Source organism: Rhodnius prolixus, unplaced genomic scaffold (assembly GCF_049639745.1).
Source record: "Rhodnius prolixus isolate KJV_2025 unplaced genomic scaffold, Rpr scaffold_6, whole genome shotgun sequence".
Taxonomy (NCBI): Eukaryota; Metazoa; Arthropoda; class Insecta; order Hemiptera; family Reduviidae; genus Rhodnius; species Rhodnius prolixus.
This window is the reverse complement of record NW_027411634.1, coordinates 8415545-8430403: the sequence shown is the minus strand read 5'-3', so window position 1 is coordinate 8430403 and position 14859 is coordinate 8415545. Positions and strand designations below refer to the sequence as shown.

The window sequence follows — 14859 nt, the reverse complement described above, 5'->3', positions numbered from 1 at the left end:
CTAGCGTTTTCTAGCCAGTTATTGTGCTTTTGGTTTTTAACTATCCGGCTAAATGGGTAAGATAAAGAGGAAATGAAGGCTAAAGCCGCAAGAACCACAACAGCCCGCCTAGAGTACCTCTTTGAAAACAAAAATTGACATTCTAGGCATGGAGACATGTTTGAATTGCAGTCAGATGTTTTGTATGCAGATTACAATTGTTCACTGAAGTTCTCAAGGAGAGTTCACGAAGTTGTTCCCGTTGGACTTCCCAGGATATCCACTTTTACTGCAAAAAAAAATCATATTAAACTCAAAAATGGTCCAGCATCTATTTTAATCTATTGCAATCAAGTCTCGTTCCGTATTGATAACGCTCAGTTCCTCAATCCCTCTCTTTAAACTAAAGATGGCAGAAAACTTCTTTTAACATCTTCCTTCAAGTCTATTCTTTACTTAATACACATAAAATTTATTTTGGTCCAAGTCAGGCGTAGATCACAAATCAAAGGAATGGATTCTGCGGATATCCAACGTGAGCTACACTTTGAACATTACATAAAAATACATTAAAAAATAATTAAAATGTAAGTTTTTTAGTACACGCTTCATATTATTCTTACACTCATTTTAAACTCAACTATCCTGAAATTTAATTCTTTCTTTTCAATTTGATGTCAAACAAATAAGATTCATGAATAATCAGAAGATATTGTCAGATTTGAAAGATTATAATCACGGTAATTTCAGCACTAACAGAAATTTGTTATTGTTAAAAAGTCAATGAAGGGATTCAAACAGATTTGACAGAATACAACAGATTTTTTTCGCACCATTATAAATGGAGCAGTTTTATTCAATATCATTTTTATAACTAAACTATAAATGCTTTTTAAATTTAAAAAAAATAATAATTACATGACAAAATACAGCAAACACATAGAGATATATTTTTTCATACATATAATTTCTTAGAAATTTTGTGATGATTAACGCTAATGCATTATAAAATGAAGCCCCTTCCCAAGACAAAATAAGCCTTTTCTTCTTTTTTTTAAATTTGCTTATACCTCATAATAACCATAATATAAAACTATGTATTGAAAATATTTATTGCGTTTGGAATACATATGTACTTATATTCCATTATATATATGTTTTCCTTTTACATGTTTCAATTTTAAATTAAACTGGCAGTTGTGTTCAGGTATGACGATAAAGCACCTACAAAGGCACATCTACTAATATCTTGCTAATAAAAAATATGTATATGTAAAAAACAAAATACAAACAGAATTGATGCAAATTTAACTCTTTTACAACTTAATGATGTTTCGATTTAAACAACCTTTACATTGAATATCATCTTACATTTTTAAATAATTTTACCTTTACTTATTTATTTTAATTGATGAATTTTGTAAATTTCTCAAATATTAAGTTTGAAGCAACATAATAAAATACTGTGGAATGCTTGACTATGTGTCATCAAAATGTTTGTCATTTTTTTTTTTTTTTATTTCTCAGACAATCCATCTTTATGAAGCTAGGGCAACCAAAAGATTTTTGAAATCTCCGGCACAATCATTCTGTAGAAAAAAAATACAAATTAATATATTAAAAGCAAAAAATATATTGTGTAATTAAAGAAATAAATTATAAGCTATTAATTAGTTTGAAGGATTAAATTGTTAAATAGTGCGTGTCCATAATTAATACATCATCAACATTGGGTTTGGGATGGCAATGCATAAATCTGCTACCATTTTTATCTGCTGCTATTTAAGATTTTGTTTCAGATATGTGGAACTTTTTAATAATGAGTACCTACGTCCCTGGCATATTTATTTTCCCTCATCGCTTTATAGCATTGAAAATTTTAGGCTTCCAACTGCAATTTGTACACAGTTTTGCAATAGGTAGTTTAAGATGCCTTTTCAGGCCTGGCTTTTGACTTCTAATCTAGATTAAAGGTAGTTATATGGGTAAAACAATAGCAGTTTGGTTAGTTATTCCAAAACCCAAAGAAATTCTTCCAAATTTCCAAATATAAGGGTAAAAGAAAAATGTTACAAAAGTCTACTTGTAATGAAATTAGTGATCTACAAACATAATTGGCAACAAGCTGAGAGGAAACTTAGCGAGGAAAATCCATATAATTTGTGCTAAATTCCTAATGAAATATTTTCTTTTAGGAGAAAGAATTTAATAAATACTGGGGAGTAAAATCAACTGTCAACATTGAACAAGACAAATCAGAGGTAGGTGTCAAATCTATTACCTGGTGTTTTAATAAGCAATTACTGTTACTTTGGAACTAGCATAAAATTTGGAAATAACTAAGAAAAGCTCTTAAAACTAGTATTACATTGCAGTAAGAGAGAGATCAGAAAGTAAGAAGGCAAATTCTATCATACTGAACATAAATTTAGCAATATATTGATGCAAAACTAGAATTCAACTATGAAATTATCCAGGGAAATGGAGTAAACTGAACGCCTAATAAAAGTAAATTAAATTGAAAGATAAACTAAAAGAGGTTTATTTACTTGCGTTTGGTTGAAACCATAAGCGCTCACACCAAATAGAAAGATGCAATTTATCTGCATTACAAAGCTAAGCAATGATTATTAGGACAAGCTAAAATACCTTCTTAAATTAACAGCTACTAACAAGAAAGTTTTAGAATGAAAAGCGTTCTTGAATTGCTGCAAGAAAATCTAGAGAATGACCAACTACGTTACGATTTTTCAAGTAGTGATAAGGAGGTTATTTCCTATTAGATTGTTTGCCCAATTTTATTTCAAAGGGCAAAATTTTTATTTCGGTGAGTAATTTGCTATATACACTAATAAAAAAAAGTAATTCGTGGGGCTTACTGAATCATCTAATAAATAAAAACGCACTTATAGAAAAAGCTTAAGCTGCACTAGGTTTACTAAAGCACATATCTCTTAAGTTTTATACATAAAATAAACTTAAACTAGAGAATTTTAATAAGCAAAAATTATATATTACATGCTCATGCAAAAGGTGCTGACATTTTAAGAAACCAAGGCCAGAAGGAGCCGTTTGTAGTCTCCTGAAGTGTCGCCCTAAAAAAAACATAAGAAGCAAGAAATAAATTACTATCACCTAAATCATGGAAAAAAGCCAAAGGGTTTATTATCTTTAAATGACTACTAATTAAAACTGAAAAGATTAAGCGAAATATATTATAACAGTGCCGTTGAACGCTAAATAGCTGGTGCAATTGATTATTTACTATTATTTAAAAGGCTATGTCAAAGAAATTTATTTTATTTATTTATTATTATTTTATTTTTAAAGATTAAATAAAGTTTTCTTTAGGAATATCCTTCTTAGAAAGTGGTTTGGGAAACTTGAAGTGAGGCCTTGGAAACATAGTTTTCATCAACTTCATTAAAACCACATAATTAAGTGAATTATAATGAACTTACTGTATTTATAATAATTCATTATTTGCTCAAAAATATATCCATTTATCTTAGCGAAAACATTTATTTCGGTATAAATTGGTAGTTGGACATTAAAGCCCCGCCTCAAAAACTAGGCGATTACTTTACTTACTTTTTTTTGTTTCTGTATATGTATATGTATGAGTAATATCGATTTTCCTAATCTCAGAGTTAGTTTTCTTCAGAAACACACGATTTGAGATCCTGTATTTGGGTATGTACGTGTTTAGTATTGCATAATAAATTAATGAAAAAGAGAGGAAATTTGAATTCGATGTTTGGCTTATAGGTACCCTCAACAATAAAAGATAGATGAATTACTCATTTTAAAAGTACTTATTAGATTTAGAACTGTCAAATTTAGACTGGAAAAACGGATGTTTTGAACCCATCCCCATCGGAATGCAAGCAGATTTTATTAAAACCAAAACAAATTACTTCTCCATCTTTTGTTGAAATGAAAACTAATTTCCAGCTTAGCGATTACTTTCTAGATGATTCAGAGTTTTACAAGTTCCCTTTAATACTAACCGGAATGTACTTAATGTTTAGAAGAGTTTAGTAATTCAGACATCATGATGTAGTTTGGTTAACTTTTATTTCAATTAAAGTAAGTAAACCTCAAGTTCCCAAATCCAATCTAACCTTTTATAATGAACTATAAATTTCAATATACTTACAGCGATACGTTCTTGTAATGGAGTCTCATATATTTTCTGATATTCAGCCTTAATATCTCCTAAATCTATTTCAGAACGACCGACAACGATTCGAATCAGTGTACGATCTTTTGTGCCCATTCCTGCCATACTGTCTTCTAGACGTTCGGCGAAGAATTTTGTTTTACTTTTTACACATTTAGCTAAAAATAAAAACAGTTGCTATCAGATACATCTCCTTCAGCGAAAACTCAACATAAATTTAGGCGACAAGTTCAAAGCTATATGCTGAAAAAAATCATAAAATTTTGAATACGTCTTGCACACTAATTATAATTGTAGTAAATAGAAATGCCTTTTTAAATTAAATATCCAGAAAGTTAAGCTTCAGATTTTTGGAAACTTTCAATTTTGCAAAGTATTTACAAAACAAAAAAATATGCTCAATATTTATCGAGCTACATTTATTGCTTAATTATCAAACAATGTTAAAGAGAAACGTAAATAAAGATTCCATCGCCGTAGCGACGCAAAAGTGGTCTTTAAACTCAAAATTACTAATGAGTACTAATGAATTATATTTACAAAATTTACAAACCAATAGCTAAGAATCCATCTTCAAGTGCTCCAGAAGTTTCACTTTTGATAACATCTTCGATAGTATTGCCAGTTTTACTTTCATATTCTTGGAATACTCTCCTTAAATGAGCATATGATCTGGAAACCAAGACTGAATTAAATGTAGATTCCTCAGTACCCCATTGAGCTTCGCCTAGGAAAAAAAAAGAAAAAAGAAGTTAAAATCAACGTCAGAATGGCTTTTCCTTATCAATACTTTTTTTTTTTATAAAATTTGGAAGCAGCAATTATCCAATACCTTTTTTTTCAATACGTGAAAAACTAATTTTTTTTTTCTAAATAACTTTTTTGCGTCGAACAATATCCATTCACTCAATTTTTTGTAACTGCTACTAACTTAAAAACATACTTCTAAAGGATTTTCCAATGTTTAATCACACGATAAATGAAACGCAACTTAAGATTACCAATACGTGTAGGATCCTTAACCACAAATCAATATATTTATTCGTAGAAATGAGATTTTGATTTTTAATTCTTCAACTTTATAAAATTGAGTTTCAGGAAAAATAAAAGCAGTACTACTGCATGCAATTCGTAAGGATTCATTTCTAATTCTGCGTACAAACTTTTTTGTTCCTTGGGAAAATAAAAGTTTGCATTGAACAAAAAATAATAACTTCTGATGAAAGACAATTTATTAACAAACCTGCAGCAATAAGAGCTTCAACATCAGCACTGACTTCATCTCCATCAACATCAACATTTTCGTCTCGGTTCGCCTAATAACATACAACAACAAAAGTTGTCAAACTCTGATTCTCTTGTACGTAGTAATTACAAACACCAACACATTTAAGCAATAATTAATAAGATAGATAAATAAACTTACTGTACAAAGTGAAACCAATAATTTTCTGAAACTTCCAGAAGTATCCGATTTCAAATCGTCTTCCATTTCATTTTCGTACACTATTGAGGAAAAAATATCTAATGTTAAAATTATTGAAATATAAAAAGAACGAAACAGTTCAAATAAAACTTATTAACGACATAAAATAGTTAAATAGTTTAATTCATTAATTACATTCTTTATATGCGGCTGCAATCGCTCGGACTCCATAATTACTCAGTGTACAAAGGATTTCTACCAAAGCTTCTTCATCGGTACCCATTCCTGCCAAATGATTTTTAGAATAATTTTAGTTAGAGCCATTTACACTTGACTAAATTAATTGAATACATATTTATAAAATTCATTAGTTAAATATGAATTTCATTTGAGAAAAGAAAAACGCTTCTGATATGTAAGTAAGCCATGTAAAAGAAACTGGCTCTGTAGTCCATATCCATTTTTTCCTAAGAAAATATTCATTGTCAGTCAGGGTCATTCTTTGTTTACAGAATGCTGGCGTTCTAAGTGGAAGAAAGAAATAAAACGCGACTATCTTGAAATAACTTAATAGAATAGTTTAATTATTTCAGAATTTACTCTTATTTTGCCCCAAATTATACAAATCTAAAACAATTAATTATTTAAAATCAGTAAGTAAATTTTAAAAATACGTTTAGCTTTTTGTCTCACAAACTTGATGGACCAGATTAGAAGATTGAAATGCCATCTGAATATGAAAAGAAAATAGGATGAACGCCTAGCCACTTTTATATTCATCGATTCAAAAATGAAATTACAATTATTTTCTAAAAGTCCACAAGCAATCACTTAAGAAACAATTTCGTTAAAAAAATGTAGTATATGAGAATCATCTTACTTTCATCGACATTTATTTTTGTGAAGCCTTTTTCAAGTTCAAGTTATTAAAGTTTTTTTAAGTTATTAAACTAATTAACGTTGTACCTTCAACAGCTGCATGGACTTCTTTGGCATAGAACTTTGGTAAAGATGTCATCAAAGCGACAATAGCATCTTCAAAATGACCACCAAGTTCACTTTTTAATGCAGATATTAACTCCTACAAAAAATTAAATGAGAGGTTTTTGTCATAGGTTTATGTATATTTATTATAATATATAATAAATGTATATGAAGGCCTACATACCTCTCCGTACATTGTTTTATAGTTCTCAGCAATTTCTAGACGCTGCTCGATGGATCTGTGAGCAAGAATATCAATAATAGTTTGTTCATCGGTACCCAATCCTTTCATTGCCGCTTTAAGTGCTTCGCAATCACTACCTGCATCGAAATCACTTGCTGGCAATACAGTGCCCCTTGACTGAAATAAAGTAGATTATAAATAAATATACCTAAACGAAATACATAAAAAAATAAAAAGAAACACTCATGGAATGAAATTTTTAAATATTTGAAATGGTACGACTTAAAATTTATAATAAGGTCTGAAGACATTTAATATTTGAAAACTTAAAAAAGTGTCAAACTTAACTGGATACTTGATTCGCTTTTTTAAAAAAAGCGTGTGCTTTTCAATTACTTTTTTTCTAGGAGATTAGGCATAAAATCCTTTAAGAGAAATTACCTTCATATGAAGAGGTTCTTAACAACCCTACAGGCCTGTTATGACTTACACCAAGCCCACCAAGAACAAACAAGGAGGTAGTTATGTGTAACCAACTTCATCTTAGCTCTATTCGCGCACACAGAATAGTTATCAGGGTTCTTTAAGAGCTTGAAATTTGATTTTTTTTCTTTTTTGGATGAATAAAAATGCAAGTAAACATAAGATGTTCTGCAAGTAATCCAGTAACATACTTGGATGACAAATCAGGTCACAGCTAATAAAGGACTTCAGATTTAATCTATAATTTCATGGGAACCTAATTAAACATAAATATTTATTTTCATGTTTAATCAAAGAATATCTTTATAAGTTTATTTTAGGAACCCCCTGCAAACTTAAACATCTATAAGTTTATTGTATAAAATGTATTGAAGGTCCCTCACAAGGTCATACATGACGTATTTATTTACAATAGGTATAAGTTTACTTCACACAATTTGTAATGCAACAACGCAGTTCCACTTTGAGAGAAATTATTTCAATTATTAAAACAATGAATTGTAAAAGAGATAATCTTTAAAAGCAGATGGATGCTACAATTTACGTTTGTAGTATGTATGAATGAAATGCTGTAGAAAAGAATTTGTTGGATTTTTCAAGATTAAAAATTTATTAAATTAAATTTAAAGTTTTCTACCCTATGAAGATATTTCTAAAAATCTTCTAATTATGCTGAACTGCAGCTTTAAACTAGAAGTATTTTTTTTAAACTATTTTCTAAAACAAACAAGAACTAGATTTTGTATCTTTTTACTGATGAAGAAAAATACTAAATACAACAGAAAAATCCGATAAGCATTTTTACATAGGAGTACATTAAACAAGGCGTAATTATACTGCATGATCATTAAAGTTAATTAAAACGATGCCAGGAAAAGATAATGACCTACATCCTCAGTTGAGTCATGCAACATTCCAAAATGATGACTGGTTAATTTAAGGGTGAAAGTAAAAGTACTTTCGAAATAGAGTACTATTAATTCAAATTAAAATGTATTACAAAGAGCTACTAGAATTATCAGTACTTTTCTGAGCAGTTTGTTCAAATTAAGCATTTTTGTTGTACTCAAAATATCTTCTTCATTAACAAAAATTCAACTTTAGATAACTTACAAGGTTACAGCTGTTAAAAAATTAGGCTAAATAATAATAAAAGTAACATTAGAAAAGTGATTAAAAATAAGGATAAAGTATTTAAGCAAAACAAAGATGCGAGAATTATGTAATCACGTATAGCTCATTTAACCTATGAGTCACACTAGGGGCTGGTCCAGGGCCTCAGGCTGTGCTGGATTATAAAACGGATCTTACACACTTCTTCTTGCAAGTGAATAATAGGTTCATTCAAACTTCTTTCTCACAATGTTCATGGTACAATAAGCCTCTTGGCTTCGTGCCTTGGGGAACACAACTCGCCACTTATCCCAATAATAAATAAATAACATGTACTGGTTGAATTCATAAATCTGTTCAGCAGCTGAATTAAAAGGATCTTTTGAGTTTTTTCTGGTTTAAAGTATTTTATTCAGTAATTAATTTTTGTTTTAATTTTGTGTGAAGATATGGGAGCAGAACATAAATTATAACAGCTAATTTTTGTTTGCTTGTTCTGAGTGGGTAGTTTAATGTAGGAAACACAAGATAGTGGTGTAGATATTGAAGAATGTAAGCAAGTAAATTCTAGTGGGATACTGGACATGGGTGTCTCTCTACAATATTATGCATTTAGCTTGGCATTTTTTTTGGATCCACCTAGATGTCAAGTCCATTTATGTAATCATTTGTTAAGAAATTCTAAACGATTTTAAGTTATTTTCACCTACATAAATACACTTTATTAAATATACGATACCGAAATCCAATCTAGGAGAACTGAATAAATTAAACGTTCTATTTTTTTGCTCAGGGCATTTTCACTCATTTACAACAAGCTCTAACCCAAGAATTTTCTCCTAACTAAATGTTAGTTAGCTTCATAATAAAAAATATGGTGATTTTCAACACGCCAGAAAATAAATTTTCATGACAAATATTGCAAGAAAAAGAGATCTGTATATCTTAATCTGAGTAGAGAGTGAAACTTTTAATTTTTCAAGAATTCAAATTTCCTGTCATAGGGGTTTTTAGAAAATCTCTAAAAAAGAAATTTGGCATCTTTAAAAACGCACCACTTACCATTTCATGAAAACGAAAGTAAAACTGTATCACTAAAGTTATTAGTATTTAAGTTTTTAAATCCACTTTAGAACGTGATAAGAATCCATTGGTATCAGTGAAAACGAATAATCTTATTTTCCCTTTCTAAGAAAATAGAAAAGAAACAGCTCAACTCTTCCTTCCTAATGTGGCGCCAACGTAACTTTGGTGATGACGTCAATGACAACCTGATTCTTTGGTATGGGGCATAAAGGCAAGAGTTTTCCTCCACCAACCCCCTCTAGTAAATAAGTTGTGTCGAATATCGACCAAGAGCCAGCTCGGTTCTAACCAATCCGTTCTCTACTATTACAATCCTACTACTACTGCTTCGGCACAGTTTCACAAAGTATGTCAAGGCTGTTTTAGACTGACAACTCTGGGTATGTGAGAACAATGGAATTTCATCTCGAGGTCCAAGTTCTCTTCTATCTCATCTCTTTTTACAAATATTTTTACCTCCTTCAAATCTAAACACAATAGATGTTAATGGTAGAGAAGAAATAACTTGCAGTACTAATTAAATCTCAAAATGTAGGAAGGTAGGCGTGATGATATTCAAGGCACCTGCACCGACTTTATAACATTTTGACCACATTTTTACGGTCTATGTTGACCATTAAAAAGTAATCAACAAATAAAACCCAATGTTAAATATGAAAAAGAAAATTCGACTTGCAAAGAATCCTAGCATGAGTGCACCAGTTTTGGGTGACAAACTAGATCAAAAGATGTTATAAAAGATGCAGCTGTAAAAAAAGACCGGCCTGGACTACATAGATTTTCATTCTATCTTCAGCTGTGTGTAATTTGTCTGACAAGAGAAATAAATTATTTGTCCGTTTATGTCTTTATTTAGTTAATGTTATTTTATAACATTTAAATTAAGTTTAAATTATGCATTAAGTCGTGTTAGTAATTAATTGCGACTATTCTCTTCCCATAAAGACAGATAACAGCGCTTTGGCATAAGATGTGGCATAACCACTAATTATTGTAGCACTAAGTTATTTATAACAACTAGCATCCTCATTATTTTCTTATTTTATAGCCCGTACACTAACTTGCCATTTTAGGATTCTACTAAAACGTTTTGATTCATTAAATGATATTGCTAGATTAGAGTAGAGTGAAAGTGTAAAATTGACATAAATGCAATTCTTTCTCTTACTATGATGTAAAGAAAACTTGATTTTAGATTTAATTAAACGAGAAGCAGGAATATAAAAAAAGATGAACACTAAAAGTATGGCAGGATGTGAATGGATGGTTAAAAAGTGTTCCTTAAAACAGGATTTGTTTATTTTTATTTTCATTTCCATAACCTGTTTTTTTTTTTTAATAACCAAAACTGTTGTTAAATCAACCTTCAACTATTTTGATGACTAATACTTTTTACAGCGCTATTTTTAGCTACAACTTCATAACATTAAAACAATCTTTTATTAAATGTAAATATTTTCCCACAGTGATAACGGAAGTTTCTTTTAGGACGGAGGTGAATTAATTGAAGCTAAATAGGCTCAAGGATTTTTTTTTATCGTTGCCGCAGATTTGATTTTTTATTTAGCGCACTCCCCAAAAAACCTAAGCTACAAAAACATTGTAACTTTCTAGAAGCTACTTATTTTTTACACAAAGTGCATATATTCAAGAATCGAAAAAAATTATTAAGGTCGGGCCGAGATGTAATTGAGAGTAGGGAGTGGCTGTCAGACCTGAATTATGGCTTAAAGTTTTTTGTTACGAGAACAAAAACCTGGATTCAGTGATGCGAATACGAAAGCTAAACTGTTTAACCAGTCTCTGCAAATCGTTGAACATCCGAAGCCGATGGCAATGAAAACACCGATGAGAATAAGCATCCTGTAACGAATGAAGAAATTGACATTGTCTAGCATTGCCGTTTCCTAAAATGATTTAGTAAACGTTTTAATTTTTGTTTTTTAATAGAAGCCAATGGATGATACACTAGAGGGAGACATTTCATTTTGTTCTTGAACTGTTCTAAATGAGTTTTAACTTATAATCCCCATTCATTGCGAAATAAGACTAATTTGTAAAAATCCCCATTTCTTTGTCGAATGTCAACCTTCAATTATTATTAGTAAGCATATCACAAATATTTCTAAGTTTTCAAGCTTTTATAGCAATAAAAATGATTTTAATAGAACGTCTCGCTGATGAATAAGTGATGTAACATTGTTATCACTCTTATATAATTCGAGTATACTTTAAAGACAATTTCACACAATTAAATTGTTTTCGTCTCTCCCAGAGTTTAGATTGTATTACAAACCAAAATCCATCAGGAGAGGGAGTGTTACCCAGCAACCGAGATGGTCGCTAGAACTGAGAGTCCATTTATTTATTTACTGTATAAATAATTGGTTATATTATACACTATCAGTTGTATTATAAACAAGCGGTTACTGTTTTCAATTATGAATTCAGGGCAATTGGAAATCATACTATATTATGTACCCGTTGAAAGAATATCACTACAAATGGATTCGAAATAGTTAAGAAATAAAAAACATAAGCTTTCCTAGATGAATAAAATTAACAAATTCACAATTTTTCACAAAAAATAAATAAATAAAATAATCAATAAAAGTAAAATAAAATATTTAAGAAGAATAGTAGACAGCTGGTTAAAAGTTATAGATGATTAGATAAATAATAATTAAAGAAATTTAGTCTTAGAAAACGTACCTGTCCTGGATAGTAACGTGACATCTTTGATTGGTTCTTGCTTCGGTTTCCTACAGAAAAAATAAGTAAAAAATTTGACACTGAATTTAAATCAAAATAACACAAATTAAACAATAAACACTTAGTGTTTGAAAATGATTGTATCAGAAAATGCTACTGTTAGTACCAATGAATAGTTTAGCTTCTTTTCGACGAACTGAACCTCTGAACGTCTAGATGTTCAATAATAAATTGAGAATAGAAATCCCTTCTCCTAATTGTACAGAATTGACGCTGCCGGTATTTACAGTGGAGGGATCAGACCTCGATTCTCATGTCGTGACATCAGTCTGAGTCAGTCTACTATTTTTTTTTTGTATTACTACAAACAAGAAATGGTGGGGGCCAGACTGCAACATTCACTCTAAGCTAAGAGGAAGGTCATGAAAATATACAACTGAGAAGAGAGAGAACTCGCTAAAAATCTCCAACTGAATGCAGTTTTGTTAAAACTTATTGAATAAATAAACTCGTTTAAAGGAGTTTTATAAGCTCCGGCTATTTTAGTTGATTTTCTCTTAGCCGGCTTTTGTTATACGAATGTAACCAGTTCCGCTCTGCATATTACCTAGTCAAGGTTTTTAACAACTAAGTTTATACATTAGCAAAATACTCTTCCATCATACACTTTGACCTTTACATATACTTTTGATAATTCGTTTTTTATTTTATTTTTAAATAAAAAACGGACCAATGTCCAATTTACAGAAACAACAATATTAATGACATAAATAATACAAATAGTTCTGTCTATAATTTAGGTTTATAATTAGGCTTTACCATTTTACTTTACCTTTTAGAGGTTATTATACAAATTTATACAATAATGCAGTTCAAAGAAATAGTTGACATCTGGCTTTAATTAGAAAATTTTGTATGTACATATATCTGAGCTGAAGTAATCTAAGTTAAAATGATTGGTTATCCACATCATAGGGGCGTAAAAAACGTAATTACGTTTGCAGTACGGTACATTGTACGGAGAAGAATGTCGTGTAGTAAGGAATGAAATATTAAAAGAAATTAGAGAAAGAAGATAAGGACAGTCTATTTGAGATGGAGAAGTTTGCAGAGGAAAGAGAGATCATAATAAATTCTTCTGGTGGTAAGTGGAGGAATATTGAGAGTAGATCGGAATAGGCAAGGGTTTCTTTAGGGATTTTCAAACAGCAAGCCAACCACCAAAAGAACTTGTACTTTGTAAAACGGACCCCAAATTACTGAACCATATTCAAGATGGGGGTCTTACAAGGGATTTATATAATGTGATATAAGAACGAATGTCAGAGAAGCTGTAAATAATTAAATATAAAATATATCTCGTACTGCAATTTCTCGAAATTCTAGCTTACAAAAGTGAACTTCTCTTAAACTTTAAAATTTTAAGAAATGAGAAGCTTTGCTCTAACGAACCCTATAAAATGCTGAAAAATATTCTTAATTGAAGTAGCAGAACTATTTTGTGTAAGTCCAAACTTTAAAGAACCTTGACTAATTTTTCAAGAAAATCGCCAGTCTGAATACAATTGTTCAGTAATTTACTCTACCATTCAACAATTAGCATTTATATCCACTGGAAATCCATAAGAAGCTTAGGGTAAAATCCTTAATAGAAATTTGCAAAAAACAAAAAAAAATAGCCTGACTGTTAAAACATCTATTGGAAGGAAAACATGAGTTCATTGACCTCTGCCAGATTGGAAGGAAATCAACCGCATAAGGAAGATGAAAGTTTCTCTTGCAAAATGTAAATGGCGCGAAACAAGAGGTCACGTTTTTACGCGCCAATTGTTTATTAACGTTGGTGTAATGCATACAGAATTATACTGACATAAATATGGACTGTAGCATTATGTTTGAGGGTATGTGTAAGAAAGCTAACAGTCAATGGACTTGGTTTATTTCAACGCCCACATTGGACTCTTCGTAGATATTTTTAGTTTTGTATGGTACAGAGTGGGGCAGTGTGTTCTATTGATTCCGACTGCACTAGCAGGGAAGCGTAGAAGAATTGGTTAGCAAGGAACATTCTATTCTCTTCTAATTCACGAAATCATAATTTTTTTTGGCTAATACTAAAACTTCTCTTGCCAGTTTTTAGTTACTTTCTTATTTTATTCATCCTCAAGGAAAATAAATAATTCCTGATAGAACTATTAACCAAAATGAACTAAATAAATAAAAATTTCAACCAGATCAAAAATCGGGAAACCAATCGAGCTCAAAAAAGGCTTTTCTGAGATTTCGATCTATCCATCAAGTTGATGCAAAGTAAATACGAAACTGAAAATTCGATTTTGCTGAATGAGAATGAATGTCTAGAGTCATTTTTTATTAATCGAGATTATCTGAGCTAGTTTCTTTTTATTACATTATCCAAATTCTCAGATAAAGTCTTGGCACTTTTTTTGTGGATATCGATTTCAGAGTGTTCTGGGGTAGGTAATTCGACTGTTTTAAATTCCATTTTCGCGTCAGTGTTATTTTCGTTTCAGAAATTTCATTTTATTCAGTCAAAAGAAAATGTGTCACAATAATGAAAACTGTAGGAAGCAAAAGTCGTTGTAGATTGACTTACATGATTCCAGCAACTGACCCACTAATTAGAGAGTTTAAACTGGAAACTGAAGGGAAAAAAGTTTATTTCAAGCTTATGTTCAACGGAGATGC

At 30.4% G+C, this 14859-nt stretch overlaps 1 protein-coding gene across 7 annotated transcripts in view; it reads right to left on the bottom strand.

Annotated features, from left to right (window-relative positions):
* Positions 1–1475: 1475 nt before the first annotated feature.
* LOC141461275 (annexin B9-like) overlaps positions 1476–14859 on the bottom strand; it is a 28029-nt gene continuing 14645 nt past the window's right edge. For 2 of the 7 annotated variants that reach the window (XM_074142179.1, XM_074142180.1), the window contains exons 4-13: positions 12151–12200; positions 6757–6933; positions 6555–6669; positions 5784–5873; positions 5589–5668; positions 5406–5478; positions 4716–4889; positions 4139–4320; positions 2998–3074; positions 1476–1568 (exon numbers count right to left, since the gene is read on the bottom strand). In XM_074142179.1, the coding sequence (XP_073998280.1) occupies positions 3024–3074; positions 4139–4320; positions 4716–4889; positions 5406–5478; positions 5589–5668; positions 5784–5873; positions 6555–6669; positions 6757–6933; positions 12151–12174 (966 nt within the window). In that variant the 5' untranslated portion in view covers positions 12175–12200 and the 3' untranslated portion in view covers positions 1476–1568; positions 2998–3023. Of the gene's footprint in view, positions 1569–2997; positions 3075–4138; positions 4321–4715; positions 4890–5405; positions 5479–5588; positions 5669–5783; positions 5874–6554; positions 6670–6756; positions 6934–12150; positions 12487–14859 lie in introns of those variants that run through there. The other 5 variants (XM_074142182.1, XM_074142183.1, XM_074142185.1 and 2 more) reach the window with 5 other exon arrangements.